Source organism: Helicoverpa armigera, chromosome 1 (genome assembly GCF_030705265.1).
Source record: "Helicoverpa armigera isolate CAAS_96S chromosome 1, ASM3070526v1, whole genome shotgun sequence".
Classification (NCBI taxonomy): domain Eukaryota; kingdom Metazoa; phylum Arthropoda; class Insecta; order Lepidoptera; family Noctuidae; genus Helicoverpa; species Helicoverpa armigera.
The window spans coordinates 12,748,871-12,775,531 of NC_087120.1; the positions used below are offsets into that span (position 1 = coordinate 12,748,871).

Here is a 26,661-nt window from a genome sequence, read left to right on the forward strand (position 1 = left end):
GACATTCAGATATTTATTTATTGATCTCTGAAACGACAATCAATTAAAAGAGGTAAGTTTTCTAGAATTAATACATGATCAACTTAACTTAATGAACAACAAAACTGAATTATCGATAAAATTGCAAGCTACAGCATTTTATCGTAACAAGAAAAAAAATCGTTACACAAAATAATGTTAGACCGTAGCAACACAATTAATCAACTAAAGAAAAATACTAGGAGACAATCGTGTGTGAAGATGACAAACATATATTATTATTTATTAGACATTAAACATCTATTGATCGGCTTATACAACGCCGGTTTAAATATAAGGTAAAGTGTTAATACTATTTCAGGAAATATCATAAAAACACCCCCTGTTACTGCAGACTGATCTCATCAAAATGTATTAAAAGTTTAGATCTACTACACGAAAATAATGCTGTTAATCAAGTGCTCTTCGCATATACAGGCCGACTAGATTCGCGATACATACCACTGTTTGACATTACTGTTCCTGTATATTGTTAGCCATCCCCAAACAGCGCGGTGCTGGGGCCCTAAGCCCGGCAATATCTTATTACTTCTAAACATCAGATTGAATATTAAGTTATATAACATTATAAAATGGCCTTACGTAAACTAAACACACACTGTTGTGATTTGTCGAGTCCAAAGCTTGAAGCGCCGAAGACAAATTCACAGCTAACTAAGCAAAACAGCCTCCGAGGACGCGGCCCCGGGAACTGTTTGCAGCAAAGCAAGCGTGTGTTCCCGATCAACTTGACAATCAATCCATAATATAGACACCTATGAAATGTACGAGTAATAATAACTATTGCATAATGTTAAACGTTAATCTATTACATATCGATGACGCTACATAATGCGGGTTGAATTTGTGAGATGGAACTTCAGAGCGAAAACCGACACTAGGAAATACCTTCAGTTCACATAACTGATGCATTGCTTTTCTCATAACGACGTGTAGTTGACAGCTTCGGTTTTCGCTCCATGGTCTCATATTAGAAACTCAACCTCTGTATCCTAAACAGTTAGCATTAAAAAAGTGTTACAGCAAATAACATCGATTATTTCGGCGGCAGTAAGCGGGCAAACGACTAACACGCTATTGTTGTTAAGTAGACAATTATTACAACTTACTTGTTATAAACATCAATTTACTGGAATAATCTTGACTAACAAGTTATTTCAATTTAAATAAATACCGAGTGTATTATTTTTGTACTCATACCATTTTTATGTCATCCAGTTAATAATCGTTCTGTGTTCAATAGTTCTGTTCACGTTTGTAGTGTATGCGCGTGAATCTTGGCAAGTAGAACAGATTTGAATTCATTAGCGTCGCGCAAATCAACAATAAATATAAAACAATATAGCGTAAGTGAGCCAACAACGTAACATACATAACGGAAATAAAAACAACTGTGTTAAATAATATTATGTAGGACCTAAACTTTGCATTATTTTATGTAAACAAGACCAATGTATAGATGAGTATAATGTTTGCATAAATTTAATTTATGTAAAAAACTGCGTGTATCCTCACAACTAACACGATATGACTAGTATTATGATTGAAATAGAATCATGTATATCAATGTAATAATTCTGGCAACGGTAACGGGACGGACATCTGTACTTTTACCGTGATTGCACTTTTATTAAAACCTTTTCATTTTAGTTCATTTCATTTCCCGATCAAATACAGAAATGTGCCAGATTTAAATAAAAAAAAGCCTCTGTTAAGTTGCATTATTTTTTTAATCATTCACTGAATGCTGTTTTATAAAAGTCAACTGATAAAACAAAAAACACGACTGATAATAGTCGTAGAAAAGACAACTTATCATAAACTAATATTCAGATCGACCTGGCCGCGCGACGAGCAGCGTCGGTGCGTCCAATCAACAGCATTAACAGCTCTGAACCTTGAAATTAATCATAACTTTATATTCATATTTGCATATAATATAATATTATAAATCAATAAGGGCTGATTTTTCAATCACCAGATAACTCCTATCTGAGGAATATTTTTAACGTTTTGACAGCTTTTGTATGGAAAATATGTCAAACCGCCATATTTATTCCTCAGATAGAAGTTAACTGATGATTGAAAAATCGGCCCTAAATAAAATAAAATAAATAATTTACAAATAAAAATTGTATGTTACCTTAGGCCCGGCCTTATTGGGATCTTAAGAATATCAAAATTACAACTAACTATAAAAGTGTGTGGTTTTACCGCAGATATATCTCTCCACTCTAATATGTAATCAACTCACGTTTCGTGTTATTCAATATTATATCATAAGGAATTCGTTTATTGCGGAGTTGACGCCGTGGCCCATGTGGAGAGAGCAATATAAATCTCTGTGGGCATTCTAGTTATATGAAAAGTCATGGCGTTTCTCATAGCTGCTGCTTTTCAATAGATGCTGTGCATAATCCTAATGAAACTCGTATTACTCCAAATTACGGGAGACAACCTCACTTCTAAGAAGATAAAAATCTTTATATAAATTTAGATTTTAATATAAACTAAACCATATCGCACTAACACACAAAAAATAGACTAATTTAATCGATACGCATCAAATGTGTATTTTTACATGTCTATTTTTAGTCAAAGAATAAATACACGCTGCAACTCCAAAACAAATTTTGAAATCGTTTTAGAACACGATGTTCAATCATATGCTATCACTAACTAAATCGCATCTCAGATACGCGCAGTTCTTGTGGAACCTAACGTCTATCAAAAATGACAGAAAATCAACGACGATATTTATAACACAACTGATGATAGCTTTAGTATCAGGCATAGCCTCAAATAAAACTAATAAGTGGAAACACAGTGATATATACAGATCATATTTTTACAAAGCAAAAAAAAACATGTAAACAGTTAACATTATTTTCTTAATTACATTACTTGCATATGTTGCCAGCCAAACCCGATTTCAAGACAAACTAGTTTGGCTTAGGCTTAACTTCTTCGTCTAGTATAGCCTAGGCCAAACTGTTTTGTCCTAAGCCCAATAAGATAAACAGTTTTGCCAGTTTATGAATACGATAATTAGTCGTAGTTAAAAGTTAACGCGTTTGGCCGAAACAAAAAGGTTTATCCTAAGGCGCATAGGAAGAACTATTTAAGCCTAGGCCAAACTAGTTTGTCCTAAGAATCATGTTTGGCCGACAACATACCTAAACTAAACTATCACTGAGTTTTCGTGTAAAGTGTAGCCTTAATTCAAATTCCTGTCATAGGAAATTAGCTTAGACGTAGAATCTAAAGGGGGATCAAGGTCCACAAACAATGTTAAATCTATTGTTCATGTTTTTAGTGTATAAGAATTCGACCTGGACAACGAGTTAATTTAAGCTCGATATTCAATCTTGATAAAAATGGTATTAGTTTGTTTCTAATACAGTTAAAATTCCGAGTGATGCCTGGCACATGGCGCCCAAAATAGATTTACTTATTGTACTAACACAATGATTCCTTAGGTGAGCTAATAATGATGAAGTTTGAAAGTTTTTGGCTTGAGTGTGGGGGTCGGTGTGCCGTGGGCGGTTACTCGCGCAATCGAGGATTGATCTCCTCGAAGAAGTCCGTTAGTTAGTTGTCCGGCGAGGCGGAGAACAGCGGGCTGCTGGTGTCGCGAGCGGCGTACCGCGCGCAGTTGTTGATCACGATGTAGGCCAGCTTCTTGATGGGCTCGTAGGGCCGCGGGTGCAGGAGCAGCTCGTTCAGCAGCCGGAGACCACCCTCCGCCTCAACCAAAGTGCAGTACTTGTCCGCTGTTATTAAATAATCACTTTGTTAGTCTAATAATCACAAGAATTCTTAATTATCTTATTTTTTTATTATAGGTCTCCCAACATGAATAAATAGTATTAAAATTAATCACGAGGTACATTCTTGCTCAACTTGTTTGGAGAATTTAGCTCGCTTGCAGATCCAACGTAGTTTTAGCAGAAAACTTATATAAAATCTTTCTCCTTTAAAAGCAAACCATTACATGCTAAAACAATGTACTCACGGTAAACCGTAGTAAGGTTAGCCAGCGCCCAAACAGCCCAGTGCTGGCACTGCGGCGTATGATGAGCATGGAGCAAGCTCAGTATGGGCTCGAAGGAGCGGTAGTTGATATTGCGTTCAGCGCGGAGGTCCCAGCGTTCGACGGCGGCGGCCACGCGTTGGAGCACCATCTCTCGTGCTGGCTCGGCGACCGTCCATGCACGTGGGCCGTCAGAAGCCATGTGTGCCAGCACCCCGGCAGCATTGTAGCTCACCTGAAGATGAAAGAATGTGCGGTCATGCTGCGTAATCTTAGAAGTCTGTTGTAAATTTATATCAAGAGTCAATAGGTCTTGGAAGATTTTTATATTTTTTTCTAAATTCACGACGATTTTTAGGGCAGCATTTATGTTGAATTTAATTTCACCACAAACTAAGTATTACAGGAATCATTTTGAATAGAGACTTTAGCATCAGATAAGTGACACATTTTCTACAAAAATCAAACATGTCTTGAAAACACCGACATGCATAACAATGATGGTGAAAGAATTAGTTAAAATAATCAAGTTTAGCCGCCTTAAATGTGACGGGCTACACACATATGAAAAAAATTTCACTGAATTTATAACATCAAATCACTTTTCACATGAGGTGTTTTAATATTTTTTTTTTTATATAAGTAGAGAAAGATTTTCATATTACATATAATAACCGCATTATCACACGTGATTGAAACATCTAAGTGCAATTAACCGATTGCACATAGTTGTCATCGCCGTTTGCCAGAATCCGCTCCATATCCTGAAATCAGCTCCAACCAGCTCAAAACTATTTAGTTAGCGCTCCTCTGTGTGTGCTAGAGCCATGGTGCGACCAAATAAAATCCAGTTCTCGACCTTTCTTGGGAATCCCAACGTTCTGTAGTACAGTGGCTTAGACGTCAATATATCCTTTTCATTATATCGGCGTTATTGTCACGTTTTATCTTCCAAGTTTTTGGTTGTTCATCCTTAATTGGAAATCACTAAAGCCTCGTATTCATGGTAAAATTGAATGTTGATCGAAACTATTACTTTGTTTCTTCAACTCTGCAACATGGAATTTTGCCAACAACTCAACTCATGCAACCTTGTTCATAACAAAAGTTTACCATCAATACGGGTCTAATTGAAAGGCCGGTAAAAACAGCACTGTATTCACTTAAGAAAACAGTCACTTCAATTATTTAATTACTAAAAATAAAGCCAATTTCCCAAGTCCCGTAATTTTGTCACCTAGATATTTTTTCTATTTGTACAGCCGGAATCGGGCATTCCCAAGCGGAGACACCACCTCATTCTTAAAAAAAAACAGTTTTTTATTTAGAAAATTGGATATAAATATGCACTATAGTATCATATTTTCATCTTAATGAATGTCTATTTTTTAGTTCCTGAAATATCAACAATAATGGTCTCTGCACACAGCGGGCGCGGCGCGGCGCGACGCGACACAATGTACTAGATCGTCGCGTCACGTCGCGCCCAGTGGGACGGCTCTGTGTGATGTCGTCCGTAATAACTAGTACATTACAACTGCTCAGTGTCGCGTCGCCGTCCCGTCCCGCCGCGCCGCGCCCGCTGTGTGCAGAGACCATAATAAGTATTTTAATGAGTTGCACCATTTAACTATAACCGAACTATTTTCAGTTGTCAAATCATCGATTTTACTAATGCTTGTTAAGGGTCATCGTTATACTTAAATGGGGCAACTCGCACTTGAAAAATAAACTGACATCACATCAAACCGACATACTAGTTACAGAAGACGACATTCTTGATAATAAGAAGCAGCAAGCTACATTCACATACATTCATTAAAAAAATACAAAGAATAGCAAAGAAATAAATGCTATTACACTTTTGACAATATAATTTTGGTTGATAACATAATGCGCGACTTTTTGACTCAGATTTACCATCCATAGTTAAAAGGGTATGTCTGGTTGACCAGTTCATAACATCTCTGAGTGCCCTTCGCATATAAACTTGAAAGAAGTCTTCAAAATTATATTGCCATTACCAAAAACTGCTGACAGTTGAAAGAAAAAGTTGAGCATCGCAAAATAAAACTGGCGAGTCACAATAAGGCACCGGAGAACATAAACAGGAGTAGAGTGTTGAATGGTGCCCACCTCGCTCCTGGCGCCGCGCCACCGGCCCGTGTACAGCGAGTCAAGCGCGATCGGTTCGCTAGGCCACCACGGCCGGCCCCGCCGAGCCGCGCGCTCGGCGCGGGCCGCAGTTCTCGCGCCCCTCTGCGCTCGCCACAATGTGCATCAAAGTCAACATTACCTGACTCTATACCGGCCATCTCTTAAACTCACTAATATCAAAGTCAAGTTAGTAATAGTGCAATAAACTCGACTGGAGTGTTAGGCAGTACTATATCAATGTCATTTCAACTAGCAGCTTTGACCTTACCCCTTTGCTTGCCTAAAATTCTAAGATATATTTGATGTGCGCTTCGTAACATGCATTGAAATTTATTTCATAAATCTCCTTGCAATTAGCATTTCAAAAATTGGATTTTAGTTGACATGACCATTAGACCATTTAACTAAAATCACTGTCTGTACAATGCAATGTTAAATCCACGCGTATGCACTACTTTCAAAAGCTCTAAGGAAAGAAAATGCAGTATATTACAGCATATTTATAGATCGGTGGAGCTGGACTTGCAAATTCCGCGTGGACTAGGAAGTACCTAAGGTTTTGAAGAATGTTGTCAGTACGAAGTTGGCCTTACGCCATTGCCAATCAGACAATAGACAAGGTGGTCTCTTGGGTAAAGCCTTGGTGCATCAGCTTCTCCGAATTATTCATACTAAGGAGAGGGAAGGCAGAGAGTGTGGGAGAAAGTCAATCTTCACGCTCCACTCCCGAAGCCTCGGAAAATGGGAAGCATCTCAAGCCACTGCAGTCCAGTGGTTGCACTGCATTGCGAAATATAAAGCGGTAAACTTTCGACAGAAAGTTAAAGAATGGGGAGACTGGGTGGATTGCCGTTTTTATCAGGACATTTCACAAGACATGACAAGCAAATGAAGTAAAAAAATAATCCTTGAATTATTTAGTGAGTACAGTCTTACAGTTGTATGGTACAAACCTCAACATACAATATGCGTTTGTCGCTTACTCGAAGATTCAACTTGATCTCATAAGTTTACTGGTTCCATAAAAGTGGGGAGCTTAAAGGCCGCTGCATTCGTGACGTGGTAAACATCGGATGGGGCGTGAACGGGACCGAGAAGTGATTGCCTGCCCGTTTCTACATGATATATGCGCTTTCATATGTATATATTTTGTATGATAATATCTCCGAAATTTCCCCTTCTGTCCCCCGTCACGTATGCAGTGGCTTTTAGTAATATACATCCCATACAACCATTTTTGGTCGCAGATATGATAAAGATGTAACAAGTCGCAACAGTTTCGTAACAGGTACGACACAACGTGACTGTGTAGGGATTAGCTTTTATGTGTTGTAACGGTTCAGTAAAAATGTGACGGAAACTAGATTCAGTAACTTTGTGTGGTCGCTGTGTCGATACTTTACAGCTTAATTTGTAACGACACATTTTAGAAACTTTGCGTTTGGTTTGTAACCAGTGAGCAATGTTGACACAATTGTGTCGTAACTGGGTAGTAACATGGTGTAGTCGATGTTCCAGAACCCTTTAACACATTTAAAACATGACGAGAGCCAGTTATTCTCAAACTGTCTATGTTTTCTGCCGTTACCAACCATTTAATGAAATTTTAAATGAGTAAACAACCAAAAACCTTACGTAAATTCCGATGGACTTCAACTTTTTACAGAAGAGTTAAAGAAATAAGTACCAAGTCCCAAAATATCTCTGGTCCCTAATTGTACTCGTACACAAGTTTTTCTTTATTATAATAATATTTTTTTCATGATGTTGCATTGTTGGTAGGGCAAATTGACGGATACCCATTTTATTGAACTTAAAACTTATTCTTTTCTAGGCCATTTACCGGAAAACAGTACGGAATTTAGTGGAGGAGCTTATTGGTATAGTCCCTACCCTAGTGCCAAAGTTTCAACTTTCGAGCTCCAAATCGCAGTTTTTTCTTTTTCTCGGCCAAAACAAGACGTCTTCGTCTTTAACCCAAGTAACCGGCACAAGCGATATTAATTCTGATGAACAATGCTAAAAGGCATGTTGACTTGATAAAAACTTTGGAAAACACTGTAACCAAATATTAAGAGAAACCATCTTAAAAATCTAGTAATTTTGTAACAATTTACCGTAACATGTCGACACGTGTCGACACATTATCGTAACTTTGTGACTAGTTGCGACGAGCATATTTTTCATAACAAACATCAAAAATGTTTTTTCATAGTTCATTATTTACCAATTTAATGAGTAAATCTTGCTTAAATAATTTGTATTAGGATTAAAATATTTGATATTGTATTTAAATGGAAGCTATTGAGCACTCGATGTGCATCATTTTATATTTTTATTTTATTTAACAAAAGTTTTTCTCTCGCCAGAATTATTAAAACATGATATTACGGTGGCGCGTTGGAAATATCAACATATTCAAAGAAATTACACAGTAAACTTTTTTTCCCAATAAGATTTGAGCATTATAAACCATATTAATTAATGAAAACTAAAACTTTGTTTACTTCATTATCATTATCATACTTCAACCATCATTTTGGGATTTCTTGTATTTTGTATTATTCGTCGTGTCACTCACGCACGAGCCAACGAAATTGATCGAACGAATGAATGATTGAATGATTAGTGCGATCTCTGGTTAAAATATGGTAACAATGTTACGACACGGCGACGTAAATTAGAAACCAAATGTTACTTGTTTATTGTGTCGAGATCTTCCCCATTTTTAGTTGCAGCGACGGCGCTAACACGGAACGTCGACGAGATTATGTTTCGAGATAGATCAGTGTCGACACTAAGTGTCGAAACGGTTACGTTATGTTCGCAAAAATGGTTATATGGGATGGTACCTATAATAACATGAGGTTTACCTGCTGCGTGACTGCCAATGAGCCACGAAATATTGTCATCACCTCTCAACTGCGCGCGCGCAAAATCACCTCTGCAATGTTGTGGATAATAACCTGCATACTAGTATAAATATATCATACTACAAAGCGTGTGATCTACAAAATAAAGGGTGACATTTTATTATAGGATCTAAAGCACTACAACTTGGTATAAAAATCAAAAATATATATACAGATTGCATATATTTTGTTAATTACAAATGGGAATTTATTAATTAATATTATAAACGAGTGCTTGTAATAATTTTATACTTTTATTTAATCAATTATATGCTCTTTTAGGGTCAACCTTTGGTATTAGAGTATTAGACATTTTGGTCGAAAATTCCCATTGGATGTGTATGAAGAAATGTCTTGAAAGAAGGTAACATGTAGATAATGTTTTAATGAATAAATATATGCTTCTCAAATAAGTAAAGTAACTCGTAGAATAGGACGATATTTTAATTAACACGATCCGCAATGGAAAACTACCATCAGCGGCCATTTTAGATGTCAACGCGTCCAGAGTCCCAGCCTTGGTACGATTTCACAGTGAATTCCCATTATTTGAAAATAGGTTAATCAAAACCTGAGAATTGGGCATCTATTTTTCTAAGTTGGGTAAACTTATAAAAGTATATCCTGTAAAAATTAATTAGAATCTTATCTCGAAAACGAATACATTTGTAGATTTTAAGAAAAAAAATAATAATAATGACGATAATTCTAGCATAAAATAAACTTGCACGTAATTATAAATTAAACGTCAATAAAAAAATAAATAAAAAAAACATACATAAAAATCTGTAATGAATGTGTTATTTGATATGGCATTGTTGATCCTGACTGTTTATATCCAGAAAAAGTCAACTGCTGACCGTGTAGACCCAAGTTCAATTCAAAGACGTTCACAACTTTCCGATCTTCCTGGTGTCACAACAATAACATACATTACCTTCAAACCTTCTTTTCTTCTTTTCATTTCCATCACCACATTGCCGTAATTTCTTCTTGCTGACGATCCTTGTCCTGGTGAACTAGAGGTACGTTCAAACTAGGTACTGACCTCGATGCCATCGCTGCACGAGTCCAGGAGCTCGTAGAAGACGGAGAGGAACAGCTTGTTCATCAGATGCGGGCGCAGGAGAGCTACCTCTGCCACGTTGCCAAGAAGACCCATCATGTTGCGGAGTAGCTCCTCTTTATCGGGGAATATCTGGAATTTCGTTGCCATAGATGTTAATTATTGTGAAATTGTCATTATACTAAACTAATATAAATTATGAAGTAAGAAAATATACTGATTTTTAAAGATATGTAAAGTAATTTTCTCACTAGAACCAAACTAGGCAAAACCAGTTGTTATTGGGCCACTATTACACTAGTTAGGGGGTGTAGCCATTTTTTTAAAAGAAAACAAGCTACTGCTGATAATGCAAAGTTAATTTTCGAAATATTGATCACATTCAGTAGAACTATCGAAGGACCTCTGCATTAATGACTGTTCAGCAACTTAATTATTTCCGCAATTCAACTCTGTAAGCACGTCAATCCCCAAAAACATGGCTATATATAACTTTTATGCCAGAAGAGTCATCTCACTCCGCGTATTACCTTGAGGCAAGCCAAGAAGTATTCCATGCCGCGGTTCTCCAAGAAGCGCTGGCAGTTCTGTGGGGTTTCGTCGGTGACGTTCCACATGGTGGACCAGGCCACTTCCAGAACGTCATCGCATATGCGCCGCTCGAGCCGGTCCGAGATCAGGTTCAGCATTTTCTGAAACAATGCAATCACCATTTTGAATATAACGTTTACGTTGTGAGGTTATTTGTTTATTGTGCCGAAGTTGTTATGAAGAGAGGCAGTTTTATTAAAAACAACGCTATGATTTAATATAATGTTAAACATGCTGAAATTTATTGAGATAAATTCATTATTACGACAATTAACGACTAATGTCACAATTTTGTGACACGTTTGTACCTACATAATCCCAAATTGCAAAAAGTAAAAAAAAAAGGACATGAAAATATGGGAAAACATAAAACAGAAGAAAGTATGTAATAAAGTAAATTTTTAATCTATCTTTCCTGTCCTTCGAGCATCTGTAATTTTCATAATAAAGTTCAGTCTAACAAGCGCCCGGGGACTCTTGCATAGTTAAAACTTGTGAAGTATTTCCATGAACTCATCGATTGGTCTAACGTTGCATAATGAATGGAACTGCAAGAAACTTTCTATGCTGAAAGCATTAGGGTGCGTCTACACGGTGCAAGTAGCTCGCGCATATTGAGGTACTTGCGCAGGTTACATGCAAAAACGCGCGAGTACAGCGACTCGCGAATGTACCAAAGCTAAATGCGAAAGTACCCGCGTGCTCTTGTCACTTGAGCACGTTAACTTGTTCCAGCTACATGCACCGTGTAGACGCACCCTTAGCTTTAAACTTTAATGCATGTGGACCACTTAAGTTCCATTTAACCTTCCCACTTAGTTAAAGTTTTCAATTATTCAATACAAATTACAGCAGGTGAGGCCTTGTAAGTTGTCTATGCATTTTAAAGTCATCCAATTACCCCTCGGTTTGTTGTGAAAGTTTAATAGGTTGGTCTATAACGCATACAATTATTGCAATTTCACTGTGTTTGGGATGGTACGGCAGTGTTTACTTTGCTTATACCTTTTGGTACACAAAAAGTATTAGAACACCAGGTAAGCTAAAATTTGCACCCAAATTGCCACGTCTACATACACGAAGATAATTTTGGGAACACATTACCTACTCAAAGTAAATATTAGGTACATAACACTGCCGAAATAAATAGCAATAAAGTTTCGCGTAACATTATTAAGGGTGTCGGTCATTCACATGGCATGTGATTGACCGCTCCTGACCACGGCACAAGCGTTCCCCCAAATCTGCCTCCACATAACTCATTTGACTTTTGATTCGCAAAAGCGTACCCTCAAACGATTTTAAATTCAAAATATTCTTTTGAACTCGAGCCATGAATTCGTTATTCAAAAATACGTAGCGAAACATTTGACGATCGAAATAATTATAATCGGCCTGGTATTGGATTGACGATGACATTTCCTACTATTCCGTTAATCAATGTGGAATCTAAAGCGGTATGCGGCTTCTCAATCTCCGGTATGAACCTAAGATGAGGATGCCAGCTGCCAGCCTAAATGTATACTCAATTACTACTATTACTTGATCAGCTACTGCCAATATCAGTAGTTTAAACCAATAAGGGAATTATGTTTATATCTATGTGTGTTCATGTTACCTAAAGGTTTGTTATTATTTCCCTAATATAGAAAGCTGAAAACTAAAAAAACAAGTCAAAATAAAACGAGATAATAAACATATTCAAAATAATCAACAAAATGTTTTGTTACAAGATTAAATAATAATAGAATAGTAGGTACAAAATAATAGATTCGAGAGCAATAGGGAAGAATGAAAAACACAAAAGAAACACATATTTCGCATTACACAAATTACACTCGAGCTTTAGCAATCATAAACAAACTTGCAGCAGCTAACAAAATTAAAGAACGGCAGTGGCAAGGGAGAATTTAGGACAATACAAAAATACTAAGTTCTAAAGGACATTGTTAAAACTGGCCTATGAACCAACACGCATGAAACATTTACTATAATTACTAGCTCTTTTAATAATATACATTACATATAATAAAATAGAACGGACACTTGTTAATTTCGAAAACATTTAAAAAGTATTCACTTCCGTCTTTAGCTTCCATCTTGACAGTTCTATTGATTTTTGGTTCCATTTGAGACTTATTATAGGCAAAGGTATTATAACTCATACAGCCAAGTCTGTGTAACAGCACTCTTAGAGTTTGAAACAGATAAGCGTCAGTATTCTCAATACTTTATATATAATGATTTTTACTTACACAGTCCGATTAGATGTCCCGGAACCGTAATTAGCCATAATGTATCAAAAATCTCGATTGAAAGAGCTGTTTGAAACGAGCATTAATTTCGACACTGACAGTTGATGAATAATTGACAGATGACAACATTGACATTTTGACAGTTATTGCTACATACCGGATGTTTTTATTGACGATTTATTGATGATTATAACCTCAAAACCCGAAATTGTTTTCATTTTTTCAGAATTCTCATAAGTGTCCGTTGTTTTAATTTAGGTTCAATCGAATATATACATTATCTACAACCCAAAGAGTAAATACAGCTTTCTGTTGGGTCTTAGGCGAACTATGTATGGACGACGAACAATGTCCTTTAAAACAATCGCAAAAAATCCGATTAAGCCAATAATTCGCTAAAATATCGCACAGCATTAGTGCATTAGCAATTACTTAAAATTCGCATTAATCTTTTAACAGCAAATATACTGTAAAACATTGCCGCGCAGCTCGCCAAGGATAAGTCATTTCAATTTATTATAATAATTTCGTATCGAATTAGTTATTATCCTGAACTACGGAAGCTCGTAATAGTAATTCATAACTAAGCAGTCAGACTAATTAAAAAGTAGTATGAGTTCTTAGTAGTCATCATTATTAACCATTTTATCATCCCAATGCTTTGCAAAGGCCTTCTTTAAATAATAAGAGCCTGTAATAGACGCCCTAATTATAAGTTAGTATGTTTTAAGTCTTATGCAAACCGACTTAGATGAACTTCCTTTAAGTAAACTAGACTTTATCCAGGGAAGAAGAGAATTAATCATCACTAGTAATTGAGAAAGAGAGAATCAGTTTAAAATCTTTAAACTGATTACTTAATGTCCGCAACAAACTGAATAGGCCCCTTCTAAATTGTTCTAAGTTCCACCCCCGAACTCGAACCTTGCTACTTTAAGTAACAAGTATCCGCCAGAATCATTGCATCAAACAACATCTCCATCGAATTCAAATATAAAACGGCGCGTCTCATCTACATAAAACAGTTTTCATTGGAGCCCAGACAGGCTGAATCGATCCAGTGCATATAGGTAAGCATAAATGCATGTAGTGATTTTGAAATTTTCCGGTCGCAACAAGCTCCGGTCAAGCCAACACGAGTTCGCAATTTTACGGGGCGGCAAGGGGCGCGGGACCGATGAGATGCATAAATCAATAACAGCGGCGCAACTCCCTAGGTATCCTGCCTCATCGACATACATATTGCTACATATGTAGGTACGCCGTTCTAGAGCTTTCCGCGCACAATATCAAAGGGCTTTGTATGCACTTTTCCCCCGCCTCGTCTCCGCCCGCGGCGACTGGGTGTGTCATTTACGATCTATGAGACCTACAAGGATGAAAATTATGAAACTAACAATAATTTGAACTATCGCAGAAGCTCAATCCCAATCGCAAATACATATTGTAATTTGTGAAATTCGCTAGCCTTGTTAGTAATGTAAGACCATATATCAAAGCCTAACTAATCTAACGTTAGTTATATTAGCAGAAATTCTCTTTCTAACGCCTATTATCCTTTCCGTATGAGCATAAATCACTACACATCAACAAGTCATGAGTACCAAAGCGGAATAATACATGTCAAGTGATAAAGTGTTAACCGGCAGCCTGAAGAATAGCTATAGGGTCATTTCCTGCAATTGAGTATAACGAGTGAACAACGACATGCACTCACACTGCAGATGCAGACCTCAAATTCACACCTCAATATGAATATATTATATAAACTAAGCAGTAGGTATATAATTCGCAAGCTTTTCCATGTCACAAAACAATACTTAAATACCACTCTGCAAATCACGACGTTGCTAAAAAAAGTTCGTATACAGTCTATTTTCACAACATGTCTCTAAAAGATTGCCTGTATTAAAATGAGGTGTTCATAGAAACACTTACCCCAATAGCTCCTTGGTTGCCGAGGAATGTCTTCTGTTTGCCATCAACCTGACAGGCCAGCGAGTTTAATAAGTAAATAGCGATACGCTGCACGAAACCCTCTTGATTTACGTCCGCTACCCCGTTTAAAAGAATCTGTACAACTCGCTCATACTCGAACAACTGAAAAGGAAATTGTTTAATTAAACATCTATTTATTTAGTTAATATTTTTGCATTCTGATAGCGCATATAAACACCCTAATTATTAGTACACGTAATGTACAATAATAGACCTACATATCATTTTATTCTTCGGAAACTATTTGCTAACTAACTGAAACCGGTCAATACTTCCGTAAAAACAAACCCCCTTACTTATAAAAATCTCTAATTACCTTCTAAGCAACGTTTTAACTAATCACTACTTAATGTATTAAGTAGTGATTAAATGTTGGTTAAAACATGCTTAAGCAACGTTTATAAGCAGGATTTTTTTTAAACAGCCCTTAAGTATTACTTATAATATTTATTTAATTCACGTTTATAAGTAAGGCTGATATGATTAATTAAGCAAAAGTGGTGCATCTGTATGCAAATTTTTCATTCCAGTTCTCGTATAAATGAATTTGTGTTACTCGTGTACAGTTGAATTAATGTACGGGATACATGTGTAACATACAGTACTTATTTCATTACATCGCCACGTCCGGCACGTGGCGAGTATTAAGCGGAAGGGGGGACATTTTCATTTGATCTCCGTACCTAATAATATATTGCATTCTAATCTCTAGAAGGACCATATGTACATGAAACTACAAAAGTTTGTATTAATGATATTTTAGATTTACATAGGTTCCTACATTGAACTTTAGTAGCAAGGAATATTGCCTTATGTATATGTCACCAGAAAATAACAAGACTCGTAAGTTGATAAATTTTCTAGGTAGTTGATCAACTCTCGGAAAATAATAAACGGCTGTTGAAATGTACTATGTTGGATTATTTGCTTTAGATTGTCTTTAAAAAATTGTTCTTTAAGTAAGTTTTTGTGTCCTTCGAAGATGCATTTAGTTGCCATTTTTCAAACCACATAATCTGTCACAAATGAGATTCGTTTGCCTCAGCGAATAAAAGTCTATTTTCGAAGAACTTCATTTGATGATTATTTTTTGTGTTCTAATTGTCAGCAAAATTTTTGTATGTCATTGGATCATGAGGACATTTTTTTTTAAATTGAGGTCATGGCTGAGGTAGATATTGTCATTTAGCACTATGTCAATAAATTCTAAACTTATATATTGCTACGTCAAGATTATTTATAAATGCGCCATTCAATAGCAGACTTTGGAAAATGGAAGCTGTGATCCATATCTTTCTCATCATAAAGATCATATTTACGTATTCCTAGTAGAGGAAATGTGAAAAATCAATACATCAGGTTCGCTGTATGAAATCCCTGGAATACGTGGGAGTTGGGCTGTCGCCGGTGCAACAGGGTGCAAGGGGGTGGGCGCCTCCCTGCCCGGCGCGATCGATCGAGCCTTGCACACTGAGTTATTCGAAATGATAAAGCGAAATGTTGCAACATCCTCCGTAGGTACCAAAAATATGAAATTACTGTACCTACATTATTTAGGTGGAAAGCATCCTGTCTATAAAATTAGAAAGCTATTATTTATGAGACTAAGCGCTATCTATTAGGGGGACCTAATCTGCCCCCTGTTCCTACGGCGAGCCGAAACGTCACATTATACCCTTCAGATTACTTTCACGAAGTTTGAGGATTATTACACTTATTTCGCAATAGTGAATATTTATTTATTTAGGCAAACCAACAACATATTTACAAAACAAGTATAGTTACTTAGTGCCATACGTACGTGTTTACAGTGTAATATGTCACTTACAGGTATGCACACCATCTACAATAAGTTACAGAGAATAATACTTATTTATAACATTACTGCAGTCAAAACTATGGGAATATAATTGTTTGTTCTAAATATTTGACCATATTGCTTTCAATAACATCGCAAACCATAACCTATTATGTAGTATCTATAGGAATACCTGAATACATACTTGATTTCATAACGGGTATGGAATTCCATTTAATTAATTACCATTCTTGTACTGACAACAATGGAATATCTGACCTATTATGGAATACCTAGTTTTCTATACCAATAAACATCCTATTTTCACCATACATCGTAGGAAACGATAACTGTCACTAACTATTGAATTATTAACATCGATATCGATTGTTGATGTCCATGAAGGAAGAGCTCGGTTGATAAAGTCCTAACTTGATTTGTTCGTCTGCAAGTTAAAGGGTTTATCACACGATACCGTGCGTTATCGCGGAAAAGCGGAAGAAAACCGCTCGACTGCGCGGTCAGGCGGGTGTTTTGCATAAAGGCTAATGAGATCCTCATCACAGCCCACCGCAGCGGTGCGCGGTACCGTGTGTGAAACGCCCTGTAATTCAACTTACCACATCAGTAGGTATCTTGAACTGGCACAGCGTGAGGCAGCCGTTCCTCATCATGGTGTCGTCACCGAGGTGAGCCTCCATGCCGTCAAGCAGCGCAGTGATGATGCGCTTCTTCATCTTAATGCCGATGCGGTCCTTTTCCTTCCCTTTCACTATGTAGAATAGGGTGGCACTAAAAAGTACACAAACGTTAAGGCTTTGAAGATTCAGGTCGCCGCACATCTAAGTACACTCTGAATGTTCGCAAGTTTTTCTACGAAGCGTGGTCAAATAAAATAAACATGAATACTATAGGTAGATTAAATGCCATTTACTGGCTGGTGTAGGAACCTTATAAACTAATGATTCTGAAGCTGAAGTAGGTCATATTTATTAATAGACCACGTTCCATAAAAGGACTCCCGCGATTCAAAGTCAGAGATACTTTTTTTTTAGTTTATATTTTTTGCTAAATCATATTATTCACTACGAACATTATCTATCTTTTTGGCCGATGACCTTTATGAACTCACAAAATGAACCCTAGAACTGCTTAGACAAACATAGCTCATATTCCAGCTATAGGGACCTTTTAATTACAGTCTGTAACGAAGTTTAGAAGTAAAGCTACATCCCTATATTGTAAGTGAATTTATTCCAGGTGCTTCAGCTGAGCCAGATATCCAGGTCACGGCATTTTAATTAACAGCTATACCAGCTTCAAACTGACCTAAGTCTGAAAACTCTCTATGTTCCTTATAAGAATCCTGTTTACTAAAACTACTTTCGTAAAAGTGATTTGCGAATTAAGAGTCCGTTCAGACAGACTGGCTCGGAGAGCAAATTCTTAACACGTTGAAAATCGGGTACATAGTATTTGAAGTAAGGTTATTTTTGCATGTGCACTGCTTTTGTCATTAAGAATGCGCTCGGTATGAAATAATAAGAGGAGCCCACCGGATCCGATCCGTACTTTTTCCCGGACTTGCAGATGTTTGGCTCCGATTGCATGCTCTTTCAGTCAATCAGAGCGAGCCTATTCCGGTCTGTGTGAAAAGAAAAATGCGCGCCGATGCTCTAGCGGATCTGTCCGAACGGACCCTTAGAATTTACAGAAGTTGCTTATACAAATAACCGATATAAAAAAGAGGGAGGAGAGGAGGGGAGGAGTCGCCTGTTTTTATTAACGGAAGCAACTTACAAGTGTAAAGTCGGGGTAAACCTTTCATATAAACAATAGACTATACATTCGAAACCAAAATATCAAGTGGATTATGGCACCCTCTGCAAATAATAAATCCCAAAGAGTATGAATAACCAGGCGGGGTAAGCCCCGGATGAGATGGCGGGACGAACTGGATGCCTACAACCCTGATCGAGAGGCGTGGAGAGAAAATGGGGAGGCCTTTGCCCAACAGTGGGACAATACAGGTTAAAAAAAAAACCTACCTGCCAGAGATCTGTATATGCTTCTCCATGACGTGCAGGTCCATGGCATCGAGCACCACGCATAGGGCCCGGCCCACATACGCATTGTTCTCGTAGCGGAACAAATAGTAAAGATCATTGAGCACTCGCGTCAGCATTGCTGGTCTCTCCATGTAAGCCCGAGCAGCAGCTAGGATCTGCTCCTCATTAGCGTCACCAGTAATCTATGGACAAATATCATTATGTAGTGGGAATAAAATCAAGTATTTTTTTAAGCAAGAATATCATTTTGAAGAGTTTTTTGATAAAATGTGCAATCTAACCAAGGGGTATAGGGTTAGTAGAGAGTATAGGGTCAGATAGGGCAGTCGTTCCTTGTAAAGCACTGTTACTCAGCTACATCCGGTTAGACTGAAAGCCGAGCCGACCCGAAAGAAAAAGGCTCGGAGGATGTTTGTTAAAATGTGCCAATCTCATAGACTACTGGACATACACTCAGCGGCACGGAATTTGGCCCAAGCACATTTGGGCCTTATAACCATTATTTATATGAAAAATCAGAATTTTTATTTTAAAATTGTTTAATTTACTCATTTTCCAAAAGAAAATGACTAACAAACAACAGAATTGTGAGGATTTTCATTAAGTTAAAAAACAGACTCCTTTACCGCAATAATCACCATAAACTTAAATTCAATTTTTTTAACCAAAACAGAAACTTATCGAATTTTAATAATGGGTGTTTCTTCCTCTTGATCTGATGACTGCCTGCATACGATCTGGCATGCTCTGTATGATGTTTTTTACCTCCCAGATCAGACCTCCTCCCAGGTAGCTACCAGCGCGGTTTTCAGTTCAATGAGGGTCTGTGGTGGGTTACGACTTGCTTGGACCTGTCTTTTAAGCATATTCCAGACATGTTCTACAGGATTCATGGATGGGTTTATTGCAGGCCAATCCAATTTTTGAATACCGACCTCGAACAAGTAATCGGTTATGCAAAGAGCTGTGTGAGGTCGAGCATTGTCCTGCATTATACGGAATTCTTCACTTCCTATCCTTCCCTGACAGGGTAAAACATGATTTTGAAGGATCTCTTCAATATTCTGCACTGTTGTCAGACGGCTTTCGACAACCAATAATTCAGTACGGGCTTCTAAACTTATGCCTCGCCAAACCAAGATGGACCCACCATGAAAACCAACTGTTTGCTTGGTAGTGGTGGGAAGAAACCATTCTTCGCGTTTTCTCCATTCACGTTCACGGCCGTCTGGAGCTTTTAAGATGACTCTGCATTAATCGGTCCTTAAAATTTTACTCCATTGGTCATGCGTCTAATTTGCATGTTCTTTTGCAAACCTAAGTCTGGCTTTGCGATGGTGCGAGAGAAGTTCCGGGCCTCGAGTTGGTCTCCGAGCACGCAGATCCTGTTCCTCCATCCTTCTTCTTATTGTGCACTTACGGACGTTGACTTCTCTTGCTGTTCGCAAAGGCTGGCGTGTCTCTAACGCAGTGAGAAACCGATTTTTCATTATTGCAGGTACGATAAATCGGTCCTCGTGCGCCGACGAACACCTTACACCGCCACTTTCTGGTCTTCTTGTGTAAAGGCCAGTCTGGTCAGACATTTTCTATGCATATCTTTAACTTGTACGCGGTGCACTTAAAGTTTCAACCATCTTCCGCTGCGTACGCCCTTGACGTCTTAGCAACACTACTTGAGCAACTTGAGCTGCAGTAAGGGTAATTTTCAGATCAAATTGTGAAAAAAAGAGAAAAAAAAAACGATCATAATCATTATTTTTTTTTTGGAACGTGCTTAGTACTTCGGCAATTTCTATCTGAATTTAAACTTAACTTTATGCTTTGTGTGCCAACAACGGAATCTGTTTCTAGTGTTATAAAAGTTAAACAGACACACATTTTTCTGTATTTTAATTAACAATTACGAAAGGACTGACAATATGTCATATTAAATTAGAATTCACAACAGCTATCTGGGCTGATATCTACTTGTGTTGGTTTGGGCCAAATTCCGTGCCGCTGAGTGTATTTCAATAGTAATTTCAGTGTAAAATATGGCTTATTTGTCGCAGAGGCTGTACTTTTATCCGGGTTTAGCCAGATAGTCGATCATGCCTACATGAAGTTTGTCGCTTATTCTCCACTACGCAATAGTTTTGATACAGGGAATGAGAGTATATAGGTAGGTACAGCGTTCGCGCCTGGCTAACTTCACCCCAGCCGGTGACTTTAATTGGTTGTCAGTCCGCTTTAGCGGACTTCCTGCATGCTGTATAACGACTGCATTCAAATAATGTTTTCTCATTATCTGCCTAGCCTTTTCCCAACTATGTTGGGCAGCTTCTAGTCATACCGGTTGCATCTCAACCCTGTTATCTAGGAAACCCACCCCTTCGTAAGATAGGTTGTCCGACTTTCTGGCATCAGACTACCCGCAACGACTGTCAAAAATGTTCAATAGAGAGCTGGGAATTTATCGTGCCTCACACAGAAGAAATGGGCCACCCACCCATCCACGGATCTACCTCACCAAGCGTTATTCAACCTTATGATCTATCGATACAACTGGTTTTGACTTATCCAAGAACTAATTATATGTTTTCTATTTGTACCTACTCGTTCATAATTACTAACTATTTAGAAAAAAAAAGAAAGAAAGAAAATGAGTTTGATTGCGCAAAATATAATAATTTTAATATTTTGCGCAATGAAACTCATTTTTTTAATATTTTTTAGTTTGATGTCTACTTAAATGCTTAACTAAAAAGTTTGTTCAAAATTGACTATTTTCAGGTTTAAAACTAAATTCAGTTTTTTGGGCTTCTAAAGTGCCATTTATCTTTTAAAAGTCGAAGTTTATTTTGACATCTTAATAGGGTATAAAATAAGAAGTGCGGGAGTTGATATACGCTAATAATTCGTAGATTATTCTATAGAGGCGAGAACGATTAAAACGGAGAGGCACAGTTGGTAAACAATAACATAGTTTAAGGAGAATGTCTACCGCAAGTCAGCAGACTATGTGCACTGAGACGCTTGCGTTAACGACTAATGTCATAATGGAAGCAAATAACAACATTAATAATACGGTATTATAAACAGAGAATAATACGCACGCTTTTTCTAAGAAATGGTTGGTCGTACAGGATGTTACAAAAAAACTGGTAAAGCTGAGAAGAAATTATTTATGGTGACAAAGGAAAATTTTTTTTGTACGCTAAAGGTTCCAAAGCTACTGAAAAGATCTGGAAAATCCTTTCGTTTGAAAGCTAGAGTATTCCCGAAGAACTTTTTTGTTAGGATACGAAGGTATTCGGGTAAAGACGCTGAAAACAGCCAGTTAACAATATTAGCTCATGCGGCCAGTGAATGCTCACTATTATATATTTTTATACCTCTATAATAATGTACTCCAAGTACATTCCGTAACCCAAAACTTTTTTAATTATATGTGGGTTCCTACTAGACTTTCACATAAAGAAATTGACAAATAAGCGCCTATCCTAAGTAAATACAATTCATGTTAAATAATATTAAGTCATCCTCCGAGCCTTTTTCCCAACTATGTTGGGGTCGGCTTCCAGTCTAACCAGGTGTAGCTGAGTACCAGTGCTTTACAAGGATCACACCATATCTGCTTATAGTGAGAAGACTGATGGCATTATTGCGATAGAGAAAAAAAATAATAAGTTAATGTACCTATGAATGTTAATTATGGATTTCTTAATAGGAACTGTAAAATTATTTCTCTTAAACAACAATAGCTTTTTTATTTCAATATGTAGTTGCTGGGGAACATAGGAAGCTGTGAAAGGGTGTTTCAGGACATTTTGTAAATTTTGATGTTCAATGATGGTGCTGTTTTGCAGCCATATTTGAATTAATTATTTTGAGTATGATTATCTAACCTGGTTTACTAGAAGGCAATTAAAGTTATCTAATGTTTTAAAATTCCTATATCAAACAAGCAAACTATCTTGAACAAAAGACAACTGTAATTTTCTTGTTAACTTTAGTTGAACAGTTTAGTAAAACTGTTGTATGAAGTAAATGCAGTAATTGTGTACCAATCATTAGTACTCAATTAGTTATAGATTAAACATTATGTTTACTGAGTAATGTTCTTAAGGTTGTCAGCTCTCACGATGACTCATCATCCTCCGAGCCTTTTTCCCAAACTATGTTGGGGTCGGCTTCCAGTCTAACCGGATGTAGCTGAGTACCAGTGCTTTACAAGGAGCGACTGCCCTGCCTGACCTCCTCAACCCAGTTACCCGGGCAACCCAATACCCCTTGGTTAGACTGGTGTCAGACTTACTGGCTTCTGACTACCCGTAACGACTGCCAAGGATGTTCAATGACAGCCGGGACCTACAGTTTAACGTGCCATCCGAAACACGAGTCATTGGTGTCTAAGATATAAAGTACATACAACTTAGAAAAGTTGCATTGGTACTTGCCTGACCTGGAATCGAACCCGCACCCTCATACTCGAGAGGTTGGTTCTTTACCCACGATGCCCAGCTCTCACGATGACTATTTTCAATTATGTTGACCTGTTAAATTATAAGGAACTAAAGAAATTATTATGAATTTAGATAATAAAGTTCTTACCACTTTAGCTGGTATATCGTGGCGTTTGCAGGCTCCATGGTGAGTTCCGTACAAGCCAAGGAACTCCAGTGGATTGTTAACTCGGCTCACTAGTCCGGGTATGTCGCAGCGCACCTCACACTCCATGCTATCTGAAGTGCCTTGATTCATGGTTGACACTGCAGCAGCCCCCGTGCCGGCCAAATTAGTGCCCGATATATCCAATGACTCCAGTAGTGGCAGGCTCTCTACCAACTGAGTCAGCACCTCATTTGGTGAGAAATATTTCCCATGCCTCTCATTTGACTGGGAAATATCCAAGTGCCTCAAGTGGCCCATCCCAGAGATCCAATCAATTAAATCTTTAGTCCACGGCACAGCATGCAAGACCAGGAACCGCAGATTATTCATCTCATTAAGGGCCCAAATGGAACCAGCCGATGTACACTCAGAGAGGTCCAAGTGTGTCAGGTGCTGCAGAGGCTTTAACAAAAGCAATGGGAATATTGCGAGACCTCGACGTTGGATTGTCAGTCGCTTTAAGTTTGGAGCATAGATGATGTACCCTCGCTGCCTGTAGATACCTTCATCTTGTGGGAATACATAGGTCAATGGACCAAATTTGAGTGAGTGCAAGTTTTGGCTGTTGTTGCTGATGATCTCCAGCGATGATTGTGAAAGATACTCGCATTGGTTGAGCTCCACTTCGTAGGGCTTGTGCTCCATCAGGCAGCGCAGCCCCTCATCTGTGATGCGCGAGTTCCGCAGCTTCACTGTGCTAAGCCGAGTGCGAACCTTATCGCGGAACATGTTCGCGATATTATCATTGATGCGGTATTTCTTCTGGTATGACTTGATGAATTTTTCGCAAATCTCAGAGGGAAGTATAACATCATCTTTGAATCTACGCCATCGGGTCTCAGGGTCGAAGTTAGTAATTGTGTTAAGATTCACCACAATATAGTCCATACAAATATCAAACAACGTGTCGGGGTACGAATCATACGATGCATCATACAAACACAACTTCTGTACGTTCGACATTCTGACGGACAAACACTGTCTCAGTTCGTCTAAAGTATTGAGTAATGAAAGGCTCGCGATGATACCATTTCGATGTATATCACTCACTGAATTTAGGTGTAGAAAATTACGTCAGAGTCCATTGCGATGATAGTTCAACGTTGCATTTGTACCGTCGGACCGACCGAAACCAATGCACTTGCGAACTGGGCAGCAGGCTGCTAGTAAATCGCAGTTTTCGCACAACGCAACAAGAAAGTCAATTGACTTTTTTCACGACAGTAGATAATAATATTTGGTCATAGACTAGCATAAAGAGTAAACAGATTATACAAAATGTCGTAGTGTTGGGCATAAAACATAGACAATAGTAAATAGTATCATATACAATCTTTGAGAATTAAATATCTTGCTTTATTTACTCGACTAAAACCATTTAAACCCAGCAGAAACGTGTAATATTGGAAATATATTGATTTTACTTCACCTTTGAATTTAGTCATGTTTAGTTTAGTCTATGCTCAATTCTATTTTTTATGACATCCCTAGTATTCCCGCGCTAATTCAAAGGAGAAGAGGCAAGAACAGAGGGTCCATTATTCTGCAGATCAAGCAACTTCTGTTCAAGTGCCATACAATATCACCATTAAAAGATTTCGTAAGCTTTTAAAAAGCAAAAAAATATATTTTCATAAAATTAGGTAGCTACCCAAAACGTTTGCACGAAGTATTATTGGTTTACTATGGGTATCATTTGCCCCGGAGTCTGATGTAATATTCTTCGGACGCATTCCATATAATATGCACGGTAGTGTTTCGTTAACACATTATGTATAAGAGAAATTTCTCTTATATCTAGTGATGACTGCTCTAATAAAGGTGTGTTTTTCGAGTCAGTGCAACTGCCAAAAGCTCATGCAACAACTGCGTGAAATCCGACGCTATCTGAGGGTGACTCTAGGTCAGGTAAGTACCAATGCAACTTTTCTAAGTTTGTATGTACTTTCTAGGTATATCTTAGACACCAATGACAGTGTTTCGGATGGCACGTTAAACTGTAAGTCCCCTCTGTCATTGAACATCATTGGCAGTCGTTACGGGTAGTCAGAAGCCTGACACCAGTCTAACCAAGGGGTATTCGGTTGCCCGGGTAACTGGGTTGAGCCAGATAGGGCAGTCGCTCCTTGTAAAGCGCTAGTACTCAGCTACATCCGGTTAGACTGGAAGCCGACCCCAACATAGTTGGGAAAAAGGCTCGGAGGATGGTAATTTACGGAGTCACGAAGAGTACGTAGTAGCTATCGTAAATGGAGGTACTATTTTTATAATTAAATTAAGCATAGCTGAAGTATCTACTTTGTAATTTTTGTTCTAATGTGATAATTATATGCGGTATCAATAAGTCGATATCCTGAAACGATTTTCTACTATGCTTGCGCCTATTGTATGAAAACAGCGAATTCATACAACACAACGCTGTACGATAAAGTGCTAAAACCATTCTTAAATGTTGTTCATCTTCATCAGTAGGAAGTAAATTAAATAGTTGCTTAACTTTTAACGCCTAAAATTATTGTTATGGCAAAAAAGTAACAAAACCTACTAGACAAATAACTATTTCTCACTGGCCATATCTCTATTAAAGTACAATAAAGATCACTATATCACTACATTGGTAAAAATTGCTTGGAAAAACTGGATTTACCAATAGATATGACTACAATAAATTGCCTGATTGATTTATTATCATTTAGCTAGTTTGAAAACCTAGGTTTCTTCTGGCCATGTTAGCCTACTCAAAACAGCGACCTTTTTTAATTATGAGTGGGTTTCTTATGATTTGATACAGCTACACAACGTTATAATTTTAGAACCGTATAATTTTAGAATCTGTCGTTTTAATTAGCAGCCAGGTTCATTGTAGATGTAGATACTTACTGTCCGTAACCATTTGTAGGTACATGCTAATGATGAAGCCACCCAAGTTATTTTGGCGGCTCAGGAACCGTAAAAATTGCATACCAAGTAATTTGTATATAGCCCATCGTGTTTCAAAAGTTATAGGACTCATTCAAACATTTGATCTTGTTTATAGTCAAAATCGATGTTTGCCTCGAAATAAAGTTTTATTGTGGTCTTCTTTAT

At 37.6% G+C, this 26,661-nt stretch overlaps 1 protein-coding gene across 1 annotated transcript; it reads right to left on the reverse strand.

Annotated features, from left to right (window-relative positions):
- Positions 1-24,832, reverse strand: LOC110379981 (protein zer-1 homolog). The gene is made up of 8 exons (XM_021339827.3): positions 23,515-24,832; positions 18,898-19,100; positions 17,470-17,641; positions 14,992-15,153; positions 10,738-10,899; positions 10,190-10,339; positions 4,055-4,307; positions 1-3,812 (listed from the first exon to the last, which is right to left on the reverse strand). The coding sequence occupies exons 1-8, from the start codon at positions 24,535-24,537 to the stop codon at positions 3,631-3,633; spliced, it is 2,307 nt and encodes a 768-aa protein (XP_021195502.1). The 5' UTR covers positions 24,538-24,832; the 3' UTR covers positions 1-3,630.
- Positions 24,833-26,661: the final 1,829 nt, after the last annotated feature.

Coding starts and splice junctions, on each gene's coding strand:
- LOC110379981 (XM_021339827.3), bottom strand. CDS start 24,537: ATGTCGAACGTACAGAAGTTGTGTTTGTATGATGCATCGTATGATTCG. Junction 17,642..18,897: donor CATATACAGATCTCTGGCAG/GTAGGTTTTTTT, acceptor TGTACTTTTTAG/TGCCACCCTATTCTACATAG. Junction 4,308..10,189: donor CGTGCAGCGATGGCATCGAG/GTCAGTACCTAG, acceptor TTTCATCTTCAG/GTGAGCTACAATGCTGCCGG.